The sequence below is a fragment of the Peromyscus eremicus genome, chromosome 13 (assembly GCF_949786415.1).
Source record: "Peromyscus eremicus chromosome 13, PerEre_H2_v1, whole genome shotgun sequence".
Lineage (NCBI taxonomy): Eukaryota > Metazoa > Chordata > Mammalia > Rodentia > Cricetidae > Peromyscus > Peromyscus eremicus.
The window spans coordinates 40,158,607-40,177,490 of record NC_081429.1 but is presented as its reverse complement, the minus strand read 5'-3'; the positions used below and the strand labels follow the sequence as shown (position 1 = coordinate 40,177,490).

The 18,884-nt window shown below is 39.0% G+C and overlaps 1 protein-coding gene across 2 annotated transcripts in view; it reads right to left on the bottom strand.

The window, feature by feature from the left end:
- Nucleotides 1–254: 254 nt before the first annotated feature.
- Nucleotides 255–18,884, bottom strand: part of Abca12 (ATP binding cassette subfamily A member 12) — a 166,874-nt gene continuing 148,244 nt past the window's right edge. For both annotated transcript variants that reach the window (XM_059278245.1, XM_059278246.1), the window contains exons 42-53: nt 18,155–18,270; nt 17,004–17,163; nt 15,695–15,948; nt 12,923–13,127; nt 11,704–11,813; nt 11,295–11,436; nt 10,049–10,183; nt 7,997–8,100; nt 6,535–6,627; nt 5,293–5,398; nt 2,847–2,984; nt 255–1,280 (exon numbers count right to left, since the gene is read on the bottom strand). In XM_059278245.1, coding sequence (XP_059134228.1) covers nt 1,173–1,280; nt 2,847–2,984; nt 5,293–5,398; nt 6,535–6,627; nt 7,997–8,100; nt 10,049–10,183; nt 11,295–11,436; nt 11,704–11,813; nt 12,923–13,127; nt 15,695–15,948; nt 17,004–17,163; nt 18,155–18,270 — 1,671 coding nt within the window. In that variant the 3' untranslated portion in view covers nt 255–1,172. The remainder of the gene's footprint in view (nt 1,281–2,846; nt 2,985–5,292; nt 5,399–6,534; nt 6,628–7,996; nt 8,101–10,048; nt 10,184–11,294; nt 11,437–11,703; nt 11,814–12,922; nt 13,128–15,694; nt 15,949–17,003; nt 17,164–18,154; nt 18,271–18,884) is intronic.

The window sequence follows — 18,884 nt, the reverse complement described above, 5'->3', positions numbered from 1 at the left end:
GGATGCTGTTGAGAATGGCAAAATAAGCAGGGGCCAGATCATATGGAACCTCATGGGTCACGTGACTCCTAATTTGATGTCCCTGGCTATTCCCTATCAAACAAAACGACATCATTAATAGCTTCTTTTAAACTTTGAGTTTATTGGTCATTGAGACAGAAACAGTTGTGTCAAAGCTGGTAAACTTGTACATGTACGTACACACACACACACACACACACACACACACACACACACACACACATTCAAAGGGTACATAAAGCAACTTCTTGAAAGGGCATGAAACTTGGCAAGCAGTCTATCCTGTAACCATAGGTATAATTCCAGGTCAGCCAGATAGTAAGCCGAAAAAATTCTCATATTAATTTTTCTTTCACAGCAAAGTTTCCTGTGGAGAAACTGGAATTGTGAGGATTTCTGGAAGAGCTTTCAAAATGTCGCCTGCCAACAGCACATGAGTTCTCTACTGTTTTTCAGGATCTGCCCAGCTGACGCTCCTGTTTCCTCTTAAGAAGCAAGAAGCATCTTCTCCACATGCCTTACCATTGGCTAGGCACGACTGAACTGGATCTAAGTTTTGTTTACCACCAGGGTAAACTGTGGTCTCATTCTGTTCTTATCCTAAGGCACACTGGGGGGGGGGGCTCACTATGTCCCCATGTTCACAGACACTGACACTAACATACACACACCTCCTGAAGAGACTGCTCACTGCCTTCTGTCATTCTGTTAATTCAGTCCTTAGCACTTTACACACAACACTAGATTCATGGGTCCATGTTATTTTCTATAAATAAGTTATTTTGTTTGATCACCTTACTCTGTCTCCCCCAGTCCACCTTATTTTTCGTCTCTGGCCTTACTTTTCAACTACTAATATCCATGCCTTTTAATCTGTCCTTTTATTGAGAGTAATAAATTAAGACATCCATCATGGGGTTCACCTTTTGCCTAAGGATCACCAGCACGTATGTTACATGCTCACTGTGCTGAATACAGGGGAATCACTTCAGGAGCAATAACATTCACTGATGTCCATTGTAATTTGTCAGTCTTGGACTGTACGCTTGTGTGCAGTATAACACTTTTCCAGGGAGAGATGTTTTTTAAAATGGTGTCTTCTTTGAAGAGCATCCATCAGCCGTTTGCTGAAGTTGAATCTGCTTCAGGTGCTAGGACTCTATCCGGTCATCCTGTGAGTCTACACTTATTGTGGAACCATGGCTACTGGTATCAACATTTTCATAGGATTTTTGGTCTTTGGCGAAGTTGATGAAAACCTGCATTTTTTCAAGGGAATGAAAGACATTAGTGCCAAATAAAGAAATAAAGCTTCATTCTCTCTCTCTCTCTCTCTCTCTCTCTCTCTCTCTCTCTCTCTCTCTCTCTCTCTCTCATCTCTCCCTTCAACACTCTCTCTCTTGCTTTCCTTCTTTTCTTCTTCTCACTCACTCACACACTCACAAGTTCAGAAAGCAATATTTCTTCTGGACATGCTCACATACTTATGCACATCCTTCCTAAAAGTCCATTTATTCAGCCAACTTAAACTGGACTTTAAAAATAATGCCCATTTCTGTGACTATGACTACATTTTTTGTCATAGTCTAAATTTAAAGCTATGGTTAAGGATCTACAGCTGCACATCTGTAAACCATAAGATCCACATTGATATCTTTATCATGTATGGTAAGGGGCCCAGCCTGATACCCTATCAAATGTTTAAATAGAAATGTCAAGAGAGAATTCACTAGTTTCGGGAGGAAATGCACAAAATAAAATTTGTGTACAAAACCCCCATTATGTTAAGTTTGCCAATTGTCTAACATGCAGACCCCTTTACGTAATTAAAATTATTAAACTTATTAGTTATAGATTTATTCCAATGTCACTGAGAATCTAGTTTTCCTATGCGTGATGCTCAATGCTGGTCAAATAAGTCTAAGAATAACTCTTCAGTGCTGGCAAAGCCATAGTTGCCTTAAGTCTCTATAAAATATTAATCCATAAAATGCAGCACAATCTATTGACTTACTCTCAGACCCACTTCAAAATCAAGCATGGAGTTTATTTTTTATATGTCACATTGGCTGAATTGTATAAAACTTAGTGGAGAGACGATGGATGATGTAGGAAGCTGCTATTACTGAGTGGAAAGGTAAATAACATGTATAAATAAGCCGGGCATGGTGGCACAGGCCTTTAATCCCAGCACTCGGGAGGCAGAGCCAGGCTGATCTCTGTGAGTTCGAGGCCAGCCTGGGCTACCAAGTGAGTTCCAGGAAAGGCACAAAGCTACACAGAGAAACCCTGTCTTGGAAAAAAAAAAAAATTCGTTAATAAAGAAAAAATAATTTAAAAAAAGATGTATAAATAAGAGAAAGGAGTTCTTCATTTACTGTATTAAGTGTGTGGATTTAATAAACGCCAGCGTCTGTACATTCTCGGTCACTCATCCTATACACCCTAATTCAGGAAACTGAGTAATGGAAACCTTCATTATGAAACCTACCAAGAAGAAAGTAGAGGAAGCATTAAGAGCTATTTTTTCACAGGTGATGAGCCTGTTTTCCATGTACATGTAAACATTTATGGAAGTAGATGTCATTTACAATGGAAAAAAAACTTCATTTCTCCACTAAAAATAGTTGCTAATGCCTTTCATATCTATTTTTTAATATCTCAAATGCAGTTAGAAATAAATTAGGCTCTTTGCTAAGGTGTTCAGGTGCAAGATTAGATACTGATTTAATTAAAAGTAAATTAAATGTCATTAAAAAGAAATAAGCAGGGTGCATAATAACTAATGTGTGACACTGTGCCATGGATTACGGCATGCACTTTACCTCTTCCAGAGTGGTCTGGCTCACGAGGAAATTTGTGATATTTAAAGCAGTCTTGTTGGTTTCCAGAAGGTCAAAAATGTTTGCTACTCCTCCTGCTGTGACGGGCACGTGGTACTCTAGCATGCTAAGGTGCTGATCCTGCAGGAACCAAAAGGGAAAACTTGTTTTACAATGGCAAGTTAACATCAGCTTGATCAGCTTTCACTTTATGGAGAGTTAGGGAAGATGCTGAAAAGTTGTTCTGCTGGGAGACACAAAAATCATGCCGTGGTGTCAACAATGGGCACGCTTTGAAACTAGCAGCTTATAGAGATGAGACGAGAAATTTCATGGACGTCAGAGAGAAAGCGAATTTAAAAGGGAATGGAAATTTCAAAGCATCCTGGGCTCATAAGCATTTAGAAGGTTACAATCCCATCCAGAGGGGGGAAGATCCTGTAGGATGCATCCCATATGCTCAGCTTGTGGATCAGTTTTAATAGATTGGCTATGATCTTGAATAGGTCTAAAATTCCAGGACTTGGCTTTTCAGTTGAAATGAGCTAAAAAAAAAAAAAAAAAAAAAAAAAAGGCCAGACTTCAGTAGTGTTGAAGTTGTCCAGAAGCCTTTTTTTTTTTTTTTTTTTTTTTTTTTTTTTTGTTCTATTGAGGCTGCCTACTTTTCTCGGCTCATCTTAAAAGGCTTTTCAGTTTTTAATCTTTCACCACTAGAATCATCTACTTCATAGTCTGTCGATACTGCCTCAGAATATCTCTAACACCTGATGATGTTCTGAGTGCTTCATCATTCACCATCTACTTTTCGGGGGGGGGGTTGTTTTTCTTTAAGGCATCTGTCCAGTTTGACCTTTCCCCTCTCTTTGCGCCCTTCACACTACTGACTTGACGCGTCTCACTCCCCATCGGAGTGACTGCAGCATCCTCCTTGGAAACCTAGAAACCAGATATGCCGATTTGTTCTGCCACAAAGAAGCCAGAGAAGTGGAATGCTAGTATGATCAGATGTCCTCTCACTCCAGAATCTACTGCTGTGGTGTCTGTAGATCCTATCAAAGCTGATGCATTGCAACCTTATTTTTCAAGACTTTCTTTCTCCCCACCTTGTCTGGAGCCCAGGCTCTCTCATGAACTTGTACTCTCATTGTCCCTGTCTCTGTAATCTGGCCATCTTGCATGCTTCATTCTCAAGTGATCAGTCCAGATATTTTCCATCTAAAGAGATCTAGACACTACTTCAGAAGTATAAAAGATACTCTCTTAGGGAGAAATTGCCTTTTATCATCAGCTCATTTACTTTGGGTAGCTTTAGTCCCAGGAGGCACATGCCAGGAAAAATGGAATCTCGACTCAGTAAATAAACATTTCAACCAAGCAATTGACTGAATGTGTGAGACCCATACCATTTGTAGAAGACAGATGTCCTTTAATTTTCTGTTCTGATGATTTAAAAAAAAAAATGGGCTTTGACAAGAAACTTGAAAGCTAATGTTCCTAGAGGAATTAGCTAAGGCTTGGGGAGGCTGAGACAAAAATATTTGATGAAGATAAAATAATTATTTAAAAAATACATTCTTTTGCTATCTAACATCGTCTCACATTAATATTACGCCCTATAGTTTGTGAAGACACCAGACATTTTCCACACCAGTTTTGTAAAGTAGATGTTTATTCCTGCTTTCAAATAAGAGAAATGAAGCTCAGAGACTTTAAATGTCTTCTTAGATATCTCCTCTGCACAGCCAGGGTCAACTCACAGCTTTCCAATTTCTTTTCATAATTCTACTTTGATTTCCTTTTAACAATAATTTGTCATCCTCAATTTGTACAAATTACCTGTCTATCAAAGATGTTATTCTGACTTTTTTTTCTGACAAGAACATTAAGTAGGTGCTATGTGAGATTTAAATGTGTGTATCCCTGTGTGTTCATCTGATCGGTTTTACTGCATAAGCAAGAAGAAACCAGCTCTAAGGTATTTCAATCTCTTTGGGAGCCAAGGATTGCTCAGACCTTTGTGGGTTTATTTTTCAAAGGAGAGGAACAAAGCAGACAAAAATCTCCCAGCTGCAGGATGCTGAGTGCACTGATTTTTTTTTTTTTCTAAGCAATGTTGCTGGTCATATAACACCTGTCATTCCTGGGCTCCCTAAGGTATGCGTGTATATAATTATTAAACTGGCAATGTATACAACTTGAAAACAAACCCAGTATGATCATAAAGACTTTGCAAGGAAGAAATTATTATGCAGATTGAAATAATTAGATTAATTTAAAATATCTACCAAGATATATGGTCTAGGGATTTTATTTGTTTGTATGAGGTTCACATCTTAAACAAATGGATTAGGATGAATAACAACATTGTGATCCACTAGGAAACAGCACACATTCACTTTGTTATTACTCGAAAAGCCAGTCAAGGTCAAAAGGTGGAGACATCACTTACTTTTAAGTATGTTTTTGGAAAGTGCAACTGCATAAACCTTGTGAGGTTTTCCATGCTCACTTTATTATTTTTCAAGTGAACCTTGACAGTAAATCCACGTCCAAACCTAAAAGTGTAAAAATACAGTATGAGTTACATTTTGCCAAAATAGCTCCCCTGGAATTCTAGATAATGAAATACGTCCCAAGCTGCCCATTATGGCCCGTTTTCTTATATAAAGACTGTCATTTTGCTATAAAAGTTCAGAGTATGTTGCAAACGGGAAGCAGTTCAATGCGGGAAGCAGTTCAATGCCATGCTTTGCTTTTTGCTCATTTGTTTTTAATTTCGACCTCTATACTGTTTCAGAATCTTGGAGCAAAAGATACACCGCAATGAAAACACACAATCTCAGCTTTCTTTGACAGCCATCAATTGGCAATAATAGATGTCAATTTTTGGAGTTAAATACTTTTTAAGTTAGAGCAAGGTCTTGAGAGGCAGGCCGTTGGAGATTTGGTGTCAACCATAAAGATTCAATTAGACACTGGGATTCCAACACTAACTAGGAAGTCAATATGCTGGTGTTCACTATGCTAAAAGCAGAGTTCATAAGCAGGTTATGACACCCTACAAGCAGCTCAAGGTCTCTGGCATCATTTTGTCTTTATCCCAGATTATACTATTTTGATAAGATAATTAAGTTGCTGTATGGAAATGTATGAAGTATCATCCTGTAGTTTGGAGATTCACATATATATATAAATGCACATACACTTGGGAATATAAATTAATAATTCAATTTTAATGTGATGCTAATATGATATTTAGGCATCTTTCCCCAATGCATTCTTGATTAAAAGGTTTTCAATGTGGTGAAAATGTTAAATAGCTTACAGAAAGCCTGTGCAAATGGCAAACGAACATGGTAGATTAAAAAATCTATGCCTTCATGTACTTGTCAAGTCCAATTTGTTATTGGGTATATTCTTCAAACTACTTCCTGGGAGTATTTTGGTTGTAAATGATTTATTATTATGACTATTAGGAGCTTCAAACTTTCTAAGGAGACTTTAACTAAAAAACACAATAACTCTTTAATAAAATAATTTATATTTGGGGTGAGTCAATGATTACTTCCAGTGAAGAGTCTTCTTCTCAGTTTTTCTATCCAGTGCACAGTGGCTGCTGGGGTCCAGTAGCAGCTGTAACTGTTGGAGCAGCTCCCCTACACCATGGGCAAACAGTATATTTGTTGGTTACCTGCTCTTTATATGTTGCAAAGATCCAATGCACTGGAATCTTCCATTCACCATAATGGCCAGCCGGGTACAAAGGGCTTCACATTCTTCCATGCTAAAAGAGGAAGCAGATTACTACCAACATCCAGGGCACAGAAAATTGAGTTGAAGTTCATAAGCATATCTTCATTATGGCACTGTAGCAATCTCCCTTGAGGGTTCTCTTGAGAAGGCTTAGCTGTTAAAAGCTAGGCTCACAACCAAAATGCCAAGAACTCTTTCTTGAGAAAGAACCAATAAAGTCTTAAAATGTAAATTAAACATATTCAGATAGGGTTTATTACTGTCCTCTTCCACTTGAGGCCATCTCTTATATGGATCACTTCCACTGGTAAACTCAATAGTCTTTTCAGCTCATTCAAGCTCTAATTCAAGACCTATGTTTCTCATGAAGTGTTTCCAAAACGACCCAGAGCACCTTTTATGCTGTCTCATACTCCAGTTGGTTTTGTTTTGGGGTTTGTAACTAGTTAACTTGTACCTGATTACAAGCTCTCTCATTTCATGGTCAACGATACCTAGAGAGAGTCCCAGCTATCGCCCTGTTCACTCCATGTAGAAGTTCATGGGAATAAAATGATTAGCCTCAGGGTGATGGACTCAAAGCTGACACACAAACAACTATCGTAGTAAACTTATCTAATTATTTTGGGCTATGTGATCATTATAATGAAAGCTGAACTTAATATGAATCATAATGAAAAGCCAATGTCATAAGAGAGGCGCAGATAAAGCCTCAGCATCCTCATACTTAAGAGACTAGGAGGGCTCCGCTGTGGAAGAGAGCCATGTGGGTGGGTTCTGCAGTGGAGCTGGTAAAATGAAAATCTGTAGCAAGCTTGTGGAGAGTGCTTCAAGTAGAAAGCACATATAAAGAGATACATGGAGACAGAAAGTCCAGTGTGTGGATGGAGAGCCAAGAGATTTAGCCTGACTGAAAAAGAGGGAGTATTTGTGGGGAAAAGACCAAGGATTCTGAAACTTTTTGAAAGGCTGTCGGGAACAACAGCCGAGAATAAGCAGGTCCTATGTCATGAGAGCTTCATGGTAAAAATGTTTGCTTAAGCCCTGTACCCTGTCCTACCACAGTGTTCTCACCGTGAAACTCAGTTTCGATATACTACAAACATGCAATACTCCAAATAGGCTGATGAGAGCGTTCAGTTGGTAAAGGCACTTGCTTCCAAGCCTGACTACCTGAGTCTCGTCTCTGGGACCCACTTAGTAGAAGAAGAAAACCAACTTTCTCAAACTGTCCTCTACAAACAAACAGACATCACACACACACACACACACGCACGAGCACATACACACATACGCACACACTCGTAATAAAAATTAAAAACAAAATACTTCAAGCACTAATGAGTACTCATGTTATATATGTGTTACATCAGAATCCCTTGGGACCTGACTCAGTTTACCTGTGAGATGTGAGGATGACAGAGCATTTGTTCTGCACCTCTTCTGAAATGATCCTCCAGAGGTGGCGTTTTGACTTGGGATCCATCCCAGAGCTCGGCTCATCCTTAACAGAGAATTACCAGGAAAAGAAAATGTATCAAGTTAATTAATTTTTGATGAGGTTCTTCATAAGAATCGCTACATCTCAACCCCCTGGGTATAGAAGTCACTTTTAGAGGTCCTGTGACTAACTTGTTTTATACATGTATATGTTTTATACATAATAGGCTTCTTCTGCTGCCGTCAAAAGCTCAAAATTAAGTATTTAAAATTGTCAGTCTGTTTAAAGAAATGTTTCAGTGAAGCTGACATCCTGTTACTTTACATCTGTCTCTTATGTTTCCTTGGAAAAAGTCTACTTCAATTACTGGCAGAGCAGAGTTTTTACATTTAATTCTACATTCTCACATATGTATTTGAAGCTCCATCAGCAAGATTGCCATCTCTCTCCTGAAAGTGGAATTGTGACTGCCAGCGATACTGTGCCACGCAAAGCAGAAGAAAACACAACTTGACATTTCAGTGAATATGTTCCACGTCTATTTTTTTTTTTTTTAGGGTTTTGTTATTAATTGAAATTTAAGACTCTTTGGGAAAATAAAAACAAGATTAGTAGACGTCACCAAGTGGAAAAATCCACAATATTCTTCAAAGCAAATGAGGCTTTGAAAGATTCAGACAGGAGATTCTTTAAAAAAACGAAACAACTGATAATGTAAACAAGCAATAATTGATCCCGACAGGTGATAAATAAAAGCAAACTATAGGTCAAGATTAAATAAAAATTTTCAAAACGTATGCATGATGGAAAGAATTGGGACGTCGGAAGCTCATTGTGCATAGTAGTGTGCTAAATTTAAATAGAACGATGAGCATTACTTGGGGGAAGTGATAAAGGAGGTATTGTCATTGTGTCTATTTTTGAAGAAAATGAAATGAATATGCAGTATATACACACAGAAGAACAGCAGTGCGTTCCTCTTGTAGCCTGTATTTCCTCAGCTCATCACTACATAACATTTACATAGTACTTTTACACGCAAACTGCTTTACGTCTATTATCTCACAAGGATGGCCAAGGATTGTTTTGTTCAGTTTAAGGGATGCTTGCACAATAGGGTTCCATTATAAACACTGACTGGCAGCGATGTAATGCATTATAAGCTTCCGGTATTCTGGAAATACAGTCTGTCTGGGCAGTTTAAATAATTGGATCCACTGTGTGACTTAATCCCTAGAATAATGTGGTGATTTATGACTGGATTTTACTGCATGCAGTTAAAGTTCTTTTAAAATTTGGAGGTCCTTGAATGGAGGCAATCTTCCAAAATAAGGACATGTTTATTTCTCTGAAATAAAGGCCCTTTTGCTTTGGTGGGCCTTGGGAGCAGAATACTATATCACTATTAGGTGTAATTTGTATTTTCAGGTGATCAATTAAAATATTCAGCTCTTAACCAAATATAAATGTGGAATGTATTTTCGATCCCCTCCTAATTTCAAATAAGACAACACAGTGTATTTTCCATCACTTCACAAACTAAATAACTCATATTTTCAAGCTACAAAGGAATATAATTTTAGCACAACACTTTGTTCTAAAATGTACCTCTCTTCCTCAGTAAAAAAAATTGGAAACTGCTAGTTCACTTGATCAGGACCTAACAGAAATACGATTTCATCAATAAGTGGGAATTAAATTTGAACCTGTTCTGGAACTTATTTGAGCCCCCTGAGTTTGTTGTCTCCATTTCCCATTCGCATGCTGAGAGTTTTCTCGGGGGCCTCCTGCGCTGCTGCTTCAGACACGAAGTGTTTCCTGAGGACACTGCCAGGATCATAAATTATTTGCTAATACAAATTCTCCTAATGGGGTAGTATCTGTGCTTTGACAGTGACTGGCACGCAGTGTGACTTCACTAGATGTGGACATTGCTGCTGGTGAGATGACAATACAGGTCTGGAGGTCCTGTTCTAATTCTTCATAGTCTTATTCATAATGCCTCTCTTACCAGCAGGAGGATCGACGGTTTCCCTATCAAGGCCAGGGCAGTGGACAGCTTTCTTTTTGTGCCATAACTGCACATGGAGGTAGATTTGTCCTTGTAGGACATCAAGTGGAGTCTCCTAAGGAGTTTATGAACAGTCTGTGGATAAGAAGAAGGGGAATTAGGCAACCTGCCCCTTAAAAGCACAAAATGGAACAAAAACCAGCCTGTGAATAGAATCGTTTCTCGTGGAGAATACAGGCTTAAAAGCAATGAAAATATTTCAATTCAACACAGATTTCGTTTTCATCTTTAAAAGACCAATTATAAATTAACACTTTATCAGAGAGACAAAAACAATTTCCTGGAGGTACAGTTTCAAATGAGACCCCCCCAACTCCAAATGTTTGCATGTATTTACAATTGTAGACTAACTTCTGCGGTTACCACAGGATTCTCCTACAATGCTTAAAAGCGGAAGAGACCTAAGGAAGAGTTCTGAGGAGGTTTCCCATTAATTACCATCACACTTCATCTTTTGTCTTACCAAGGTGTGAGTTCTCAGAAAGATATTGTCTATTTAAAACTGACCTGCTATCAAAACCATCATACATTAGGAACCACAGGTTCTTGGAGTTACTTCTGTAGTTAAGTAAGCCTAGAAAATGATGAAATTCTAGTTGGATGTTCCCAACAAGTCTCCAGAATTTGAAGAACAAAAGAATGTCCCCCAAGAGTATAATCATTCCATTCCAAAAATTAACTGTTGCAGTGGTATACAGAGTTACAGAATAAAAGTCAAAATCAAGGTCAGTATTGTAACTTAGTGGTAGGATATATGCTTAGCATGCATGAAGCCCTGGGTTCAATCCTCTGCAGTAATAAATAAAAAGTAAAGAAAAAAAAGTAGAAATGGAAGCCCTTCTATTTCTCTTAGACATTTTGCAGAGAACCAATGTGTACCAATATTTATTTGAACAATTAAAAAAATCACTAGCATCACCAATCAAAGTTCAACTTGGAGCCAAACACAGTGTGGATATCTATTTACTAAGGGAATCAAACAAACTCAGGCTAAGAAACTCCTGAAGCCAAGCTTTTAAGCAGGCGTGGATATAGAAAATACAATCAAGCCAAGTTGGCTCAAAAATGTTTAGAGGGGTGTTACGGTTTCCTATGTGGCACATTGGCTTTGCCAGGGGAATCATGAGAAGAGGCGTAGAAATAACAGCAGTCTTTAAATTAAGCTGTTTTCCACATGTAGACTCACTTCTTTGATGTCTTTCTCTGGAATCCCATGCACTCTGGCATAGAAATACAAGTGTTCTTCCACCGTTACCAGGTCATCTAAGGCATCCTCCTGAGGGCAGTAGCCAACCAATGAGCTGTGAGAATCCACATGACCCAGGGATCTAAATGGAGATCAGAACACATGAGTTTCTAATAATAGGTCACTAACTATTGGGTTAGTGGCTTTGTTGTGGTTAATACAGACAGATTTTTGATAAAAGAGAGAAAATACTCTTACTACCAGAGTCATAATTAAGGTTTAAAATAAACTTCAGTCGCTTCAACGATCCCCTCCTTAGGCCACGAAGATTTAATAATGTGATCACGAAATTACATAAAAGTTTGTTAAAATTATGTTGTGCTCAATAAGTAGAAGTATTCATTTGTACCCGCTCTTGTTCCTGATCAGAATGTTTCCACTGGAAGGAATTATGTCTCCAGTCAGCATCTTAAATATAGTGGTTTTCCCTGCTCCGTTCACACCAAGGAGGCCAAAGCACTGGGATGGGGAGAGAAAGAAAAAGATGTAAGCTATAGAGGCATGTTGCTATTGTAACTCCTTCCTCCTCCCTGGGTGAGACACCTTCCCCGGAAGAATATAACACTGGAATTATTTCTGGATAGTATACTGCTCCAATGACATTTGGTAAGACTTTCTCTTCTAAAAGAAATGGGTGTTATGTGTTCTTTTTCCTCTAAGCATCTGAACATCTGTATTTAGAGAAGGTTTGCTTTACATATGCTGTAGTACCTCTTTATGTGACATGATAAACTACCTCTCAAGTAAGTTATGCTAACACAAAGAAGTAATTACAGTTATAGATTTCACATAATTTACAAAAAAATCACAACTTTACTGAAAAAGCCACTGATGCAATAATTTACATCATCAAATGAGTTTGATGCATGCACTCTCCAGCTTTGCTCAGAAAACTAAAAGGAGGTGGCTGGAGAGATGGCTCAGTGGTTAAGAATACTGACTTCTCTTCCAGAGGACCCAGATTCAATTCCCAGCACCCACATGGCAGCTCACAACTGTCTGTAACTTCAGTTCTAGGGGACCTGACACCCTCACACAGACATATATGCAGGTAAAACACCAGTGCACATAAAATAAAAATAAATAAACTATTTTTTAAAAAAGAAAAGAAAACTAAAGGGAGATAGCCATATTCTTTTTCTTCTTTCAAAGTTACCTCTATCTTGTGTCTGTGAAAGACTTAATAGAAGTGAATGCATGCTAAGACGTCCCCTCTGAAAACAGCTGTCATTCAGGCAGACTTTGAATGGGCCTAGCGATGAGAGATGCCAGAAAGTATCCTGAACAAGGATTATAGTCCTGCTGATAGTCCACTCCAGAGACAGCAACAGTGGAAAGGGGCACTCAGGACTTGCTATGTGCTGGAGGTGAATCTTCCCTGGCAACAGCAAATATTCATACAGCAAACACACACACACACACACACACACACACACACACACACACACACACAAACACACACACACACACACACACACACACACACACACACACACACACACCTAGCCCATGAACATACTCAGGGCTTGAGTCCTCTGTTTCTAGAAGACCAAAACCATCGTCCCTACCTCTCCAGCAGGTATCCCAAGGCTGATGTTGTTAACAGCTATTATCTTTTTGTGGATAAGTTGATAGGTCTTTGTGAGACGATGGAGCTGGACCAGGTCAAACTCAGCTGCACCACTCTCGACTCTTAGTCTCTCAGCCTGCACATCTTCGTCTTCATCTACTGTCTCCATGATGGGTGAAGATGCAAATTTTCTGAAGAAAAGCCTGAAATCCAGACCCAGTGATTTTATACGACAGATTCTGAAATGATGCCGTGCAGTCTGGACACTTCAATGCTCTCACTTCTCTTGGAGCATGCTGCCTACTATTAGGCTGCTCTTAAATTTGTTACATTATCCTGTTTAAACGACTTAAGTAACAATAGTAGCATTCTTCCCATATTCTCTACAATGCTTGTAAATAGTGTTTACTTTCCACATATGAAATGTTTACAGAAGATCTACTGTTAACATTGAAAATACTGCCAGGCGGTGGTGACACACGCCTTTAATCCCAGCACTCGGGAGGCAGAGCCAGGCGGATCTCTGTGAGTTCGAGGCCAGCCTGGGCTACAGAGTGAGTTCCAGGAAAGGTGCAAAGCTATACAGAGAAACCCTGTCTTGAAAAAACAAACAAACAAAACAAAACAAAAAACATTGAAAATACTAATTTCAGTAACAATGAGATGCATGTCTGAAAGTCAGCTTCTAACCGGGAGTAGAGAATCCTTAGTAGAACTCAATACCTATGAGCCCAAGATCATCCATCACCTTATTGCTATAACAACTGTCTCCTCCTTCCTTTCCTCCACCTCCTCCTTCTCCTCCCTCTTCCTCCTCTCTCCTACTCCTCTTGCCCCTCTTCTTTCTTTATTTCTTCTTCCTCCTCCTTCCTGTTTACTGTGGTAAGTTTAAAATGAGATCTACACTCAACAATATTCTCTTTTCTCTCCTTATTTTTCCAAGGGGAAGGAGATAGAACCCAGCTCGGTACTGCTGGCAATCAGCAGGTCTCCTCTCAAAATCATCTGTAATCCAAGTACCATTTATTCTGTATTCTGTTTACAGCTAATGTCTCATCTAAGATGTAGTCTAAAGCCTACTCATGCAGTCTGTCTCCAAATATTGAAAATGCCTTGGGACCCTCAGTCATGGACCACTTTTCTTCCTATTTCTCTCTCTCCCATAAGCTTCAGTCTTATCTGCATTTATCAGTAACCCCAAACTACTCCTGTGTCTCTGTCTCCTGAATTCCAATCCTTACCACTTCTACAGAATGACACCTGCTCATGCATCATGTGATCACAGTGCTCTCTGGTCATTAACCTTTGGTAGACAGCCATTGGTTTGCTAAATAAAGTCCAAACCAGATCTCTTTACTAAGCATTCAAGAGATCCCATAGCCTTCCAACCATACAGTAAGCCTAAATGACCTACTATTTCATCACATTTATTCTATCTTCTAATCAAATTGAATAATGCTTCCTTAAGTCATCTACAATATTTTCCACCTTCTTTCCTTTTATTATTACTTTATTAAAATTTTATTTTAAATAGGTAATGCAGGTATATATTAAAGTTCAATGGTACTAAAAAATAGACCATGAAAAGTAATCAGTATTCAAACAAAATTAACAATGAAGATAATCTATTATTAGAAGGTAAATTTCTTTTTATCTCACATGGTAATATATTATACTCATTTATTAACCTTTCACTTTTATTTAACAAATATTAGGACAAATATTACATAGGAAATTGGATCATTCACTCTCTGTGTGCACGTGTATGTTTCATATTTGTGTGTGTGTATTTGATTATATTTGTGCAAGTATACTTGACCATGCACACTCATGCAGAAAAGGATGTTGGGTGTCCTGCTCTATCATAGCTCTACATGTTATTCTTTGAGGCAGAGTCTCTCACTGAACCCAGGGCTTACAGTTTTGGTTAGACTAGATGGCTAGCATGCCCCAGGGATCTGTCTGTCTCACCCTGCAGCCAACAGTGCTGGGGTTACAGTCATTTGCTGGGATATGGTAGGCTTTTCACGCAGGTGCTGGGCATCTGAATTCAGGTCCTCATGCTTACACAGCAGGGATACTCCTCCACTGAACCACATCCCCAGCCCCTGGATCATTCTTTCTAATAGCTCAATAGTGTTACATTTACAAATATATGCACATAAATTAAGCAATCCCTAAATAAGGGAATACTGGTTGTTTCCATGCTTTTGCTATTAGAAATGGTCAGTACGGTAAATAACTTTGTATATGCAAGTCTGAGTTTGTGGTATCATCCGTAGGAACACTTCCTAGGAAGGCAGTGCTGGGTCAGGGTAAATATACTCAGACGCTTCCCTCTTTTCCTTTTGGATATTCTCCTCACTTCATCCTAGCCATCTTTTTTGAGACCCACTGTCCACACTACACACTCAAACTTCTTTTTTACTTCTGACCTTCAAGTCTTTATCATCTCCCTCAACTCGACCTTTTTGTTTATGTACATATTTTCTCTCCATTGCTGACTTTTAGTCTCTTTAACGCTAACAACTATGCTTACTTAATCGTGTCCCTTACTCCACATCAACACTTGCAGACACATAGAAAGGCTGTTTACTATGACAACCATTTACTAGAGTTAAATGAATGATAAGTTACGCTACCATGTGTTAAAAGGATTTTAATGTAGACCTCCTCAGGTTACCAGAGGAAACACCAGGATTACTGCTCATCCCTGAAAAATTCCGACTCGAACGTCACGGAGGGCAAACGCTGTTCCCATGTGGCTTACCTGAGCTTCTTTATCAGCCATTCATTGATGAGGAGTCGTAACAAGAAAAACATGGTGCCCTGAGAAACCAAAGCCACAAACATTGCACCTAGCTTATCCATTTCGAAGGTTTCACTTGGATATTCCACACCATATGCCTTTAGGAAATCCAGGACCGCTTGTTGCTGAGAGAGTTCAATTAAACCATAGCCAAAACAGAATTGAGGGAATATCAGGAAAATTCGCTTCAGGGTTTCAGAAATAAGTTCTAGAGTCTGAAATAAAAGAAATAGCAGAATTTAGTTTTAGGATTCCAACAACTTGACAAAAATTTAAAACCAGGCACAGACATATGAGGAAGCCTGTGGAATTATTTCACATGCGTGCTGAAATTGTATATTGTATTTGCACTACAAATGGCAGAATTTATCATCAAAATACAAGTGAAAAAAAAAATGTTTTCCTCAAAGTGGCCCAAGGTGTCAGGCCCAATCCTAGAGGCAAAAAAGTCATTTCTAGACCTGCCTTAGACTAGAGGGCAGGTAAGCCTGGCCAGAAGGGTGGGGTCCAAAACAGCATCAGTGGGTTCCTGAGTGAGAGGGGGCTCAGGAAAGCTCCTGGAATCCCACCCTGGGAGAGACTGACAAGGTGAACTGAGATGGGAGGACGACAACAAATATCAAAGAGGCGCACATGGCTCGTTTTCACGTTATTCACACTTGAGGCCGACCACTTCCACCTCCTGATTTCCCTTCCTCCTCCTGGAGTGTCCTTGTCTCTTGCTCACCTCGCTTCATTTCCTCTCTATTCTTTTCCATTCAATTGCCTGGTACTGTTAGTGCGTCTCTTTCACTAATCATAATTGTTAGCTCTGAATGGAGAGTGATGCTTACAATGAAGTAGATTCCAATACATGATTGAAAGGGAATGAATTAGCTTTTTTTTCCCCCTCTCTGAGTGTTCAAATGAATCCTAACCCACAGCCATATAACTAAGCCATTTGTCACCACTGTACCTTAGGGATTTGTTAGTGAGTAAAATGTTTAACTGACCAATAGGTGCCATACAGTCCATCTGATCTCGTATCTATCCATTTACTCAAGACCTAGCCAAAGTCAGTATTATTAACATTCAGTAAATACAATAATAAGCATTTGCCTAGATAGAGCTTAATTTTTTAAAGATATACTTTCTCCTTTTCTAAATTTAATAAAAATCAAATGATATTCTTTTCTATTTCAATACAGAGTAAAGATAACCTTTCCACATGGAACATGTTAAGGCTTCTGGTTCGTTTGCTGAAGTTTAAATGGCGAATGAAGGACCTTACCGGATCATTAGGTTTTTCCTTGGAAAGGAAGTACACCACCGACAAGGAAACAATGGAATTGATACCAAAAAACAGGTTGACACAGACGTAGGTGATGAAGGCCATGCCTGTTTCATGGAAGAGACCAGCCAGCAAATACATCCAAGAAAATGTTGCATAGCTGTAGGATGGTAATACTAAAAGTTAAAATTCTGCCTCAGTTATTCTACTGTACAAAACAATGAAACAAAACTCAGACATGCTTCCAAAGGAAAAGCAAACACAAGTGATGGGTAGCAAAGCCCTGAAGCTAGGTCTCCATTTCAGTCCTCATTTTGACAAGAGACCCTCAAGGACCTTTTTGAAAATGACAGCAAGGAGCCTCTCTCTTAGAAAGCCCCAGATAGTTTTCCCATCATCACAACTGTAAATTAATCCTCTGCAGGGCACAGTGTTACCCAGTCCGGGCAAGATTTCTGCTGCTCAGAAATAGGAGTTCCACCTGAATGAGGCTTTTCCTTTAAGATCAAGGAAGGATAATGACATCATCGCAGAGAGTTAAGCAGTCAAGGTCTGGTTAGAAGACACGTGGCCTCGCTTGAGCAAAGATGAGCACCTGTCGTTTTAAATAGATCTAGAGACAGAAAGGCCCTATAGCTGCCCCAGTTTTAACTAAAAGATACTATCCATGCTTTTGCAGTATAACCAACTTTTCCACTGAGTATCAATTACATTATGCAACTTGTATTACTCTAATACAGAAACAATGGCATGCCCCAGGCGTCTCTAAAAGACAAATAAAAATAAACAGAAACAAACTTACATATACCTTATAAAGCCATATGTAGTCATCTGATTTGTCAATACATATACCCATACACATTCATATGCTTCTGGTCACTCTAAGATACCCATTTTATGTAATTTAGACTATGCGTGTAAGTTGGTACAATACGTGGTACCCAGTAAGTGCCTGTTAGTGGTAACAATGTTAATTTTCAAAAGTATGGTACTTACAGACTGCGGACTAGCAAGTGTAATATATTGCTAGTCATCACTCATGTTAAATGACCCCAAGACAATTGTAAATTTGCTGTTGAGACTAAGATCCTATGTGTCTGGGAGTGCTTACTTCTGTTAATTCTTTATTCATTGCTTAATCAGCAGCTTACCCAAACAGCAGAAGTAAAAGAGACACAGCGCCTAGATTGTTTTCATTATAGAAGGCAGGTAGCTTGAAAATCGCGATGACACCAATGGAAAATGCTACAGGGACCAAGTAGAAGACCTATGGATACAGACAAAACAGGGTTTAATATATGGCGAGCATTCTCTTTAAATCAATAAGCCATCTAGTTTAAAACTGCAATAACTTGACCTAGAAAAATTCTGAAGGAATGAATTTTTATGTATCTTCCTGTTGCATGTAACATTCAGCTTATTTTGCATTTATTTCACTTTAGAATTTGTCTTCTCTGATATGAGGTCAAGGCAGCTTCCATCTATCTAGATATACAGGAAGTCCCTGGTGTTCCTGCCTCTAGGCTTAAGACTTGGGATCATTCAGTGACAGAGGTTCCAGGAGAAAGATAAGAAAGCCAGGCTTCTTGGTATTAGAGTCAGTCCTCAAAGTATTGATTTCATTTTGGATGCAGCTGCCCTCTCACATGACTGCTTTCTGAGGTTTGGTTATCAGTGTTAGGCATTCCGTGCAAAACACCAGGGCAACAGTTCTCGCACGCTCTTGAAATCACAGGTACATGAACAAAAACCTCGGTGTTCTGCTGGCAAGTAAAGACATTAAAGGCTGAAGAGTTTGCAGCAAGGTGCATACAGTGTAGGTGGTGGTACCTCAATTTGAGGGTGGTGGTCAGGGGAATTTTGTGAATTGCAATGAGCATC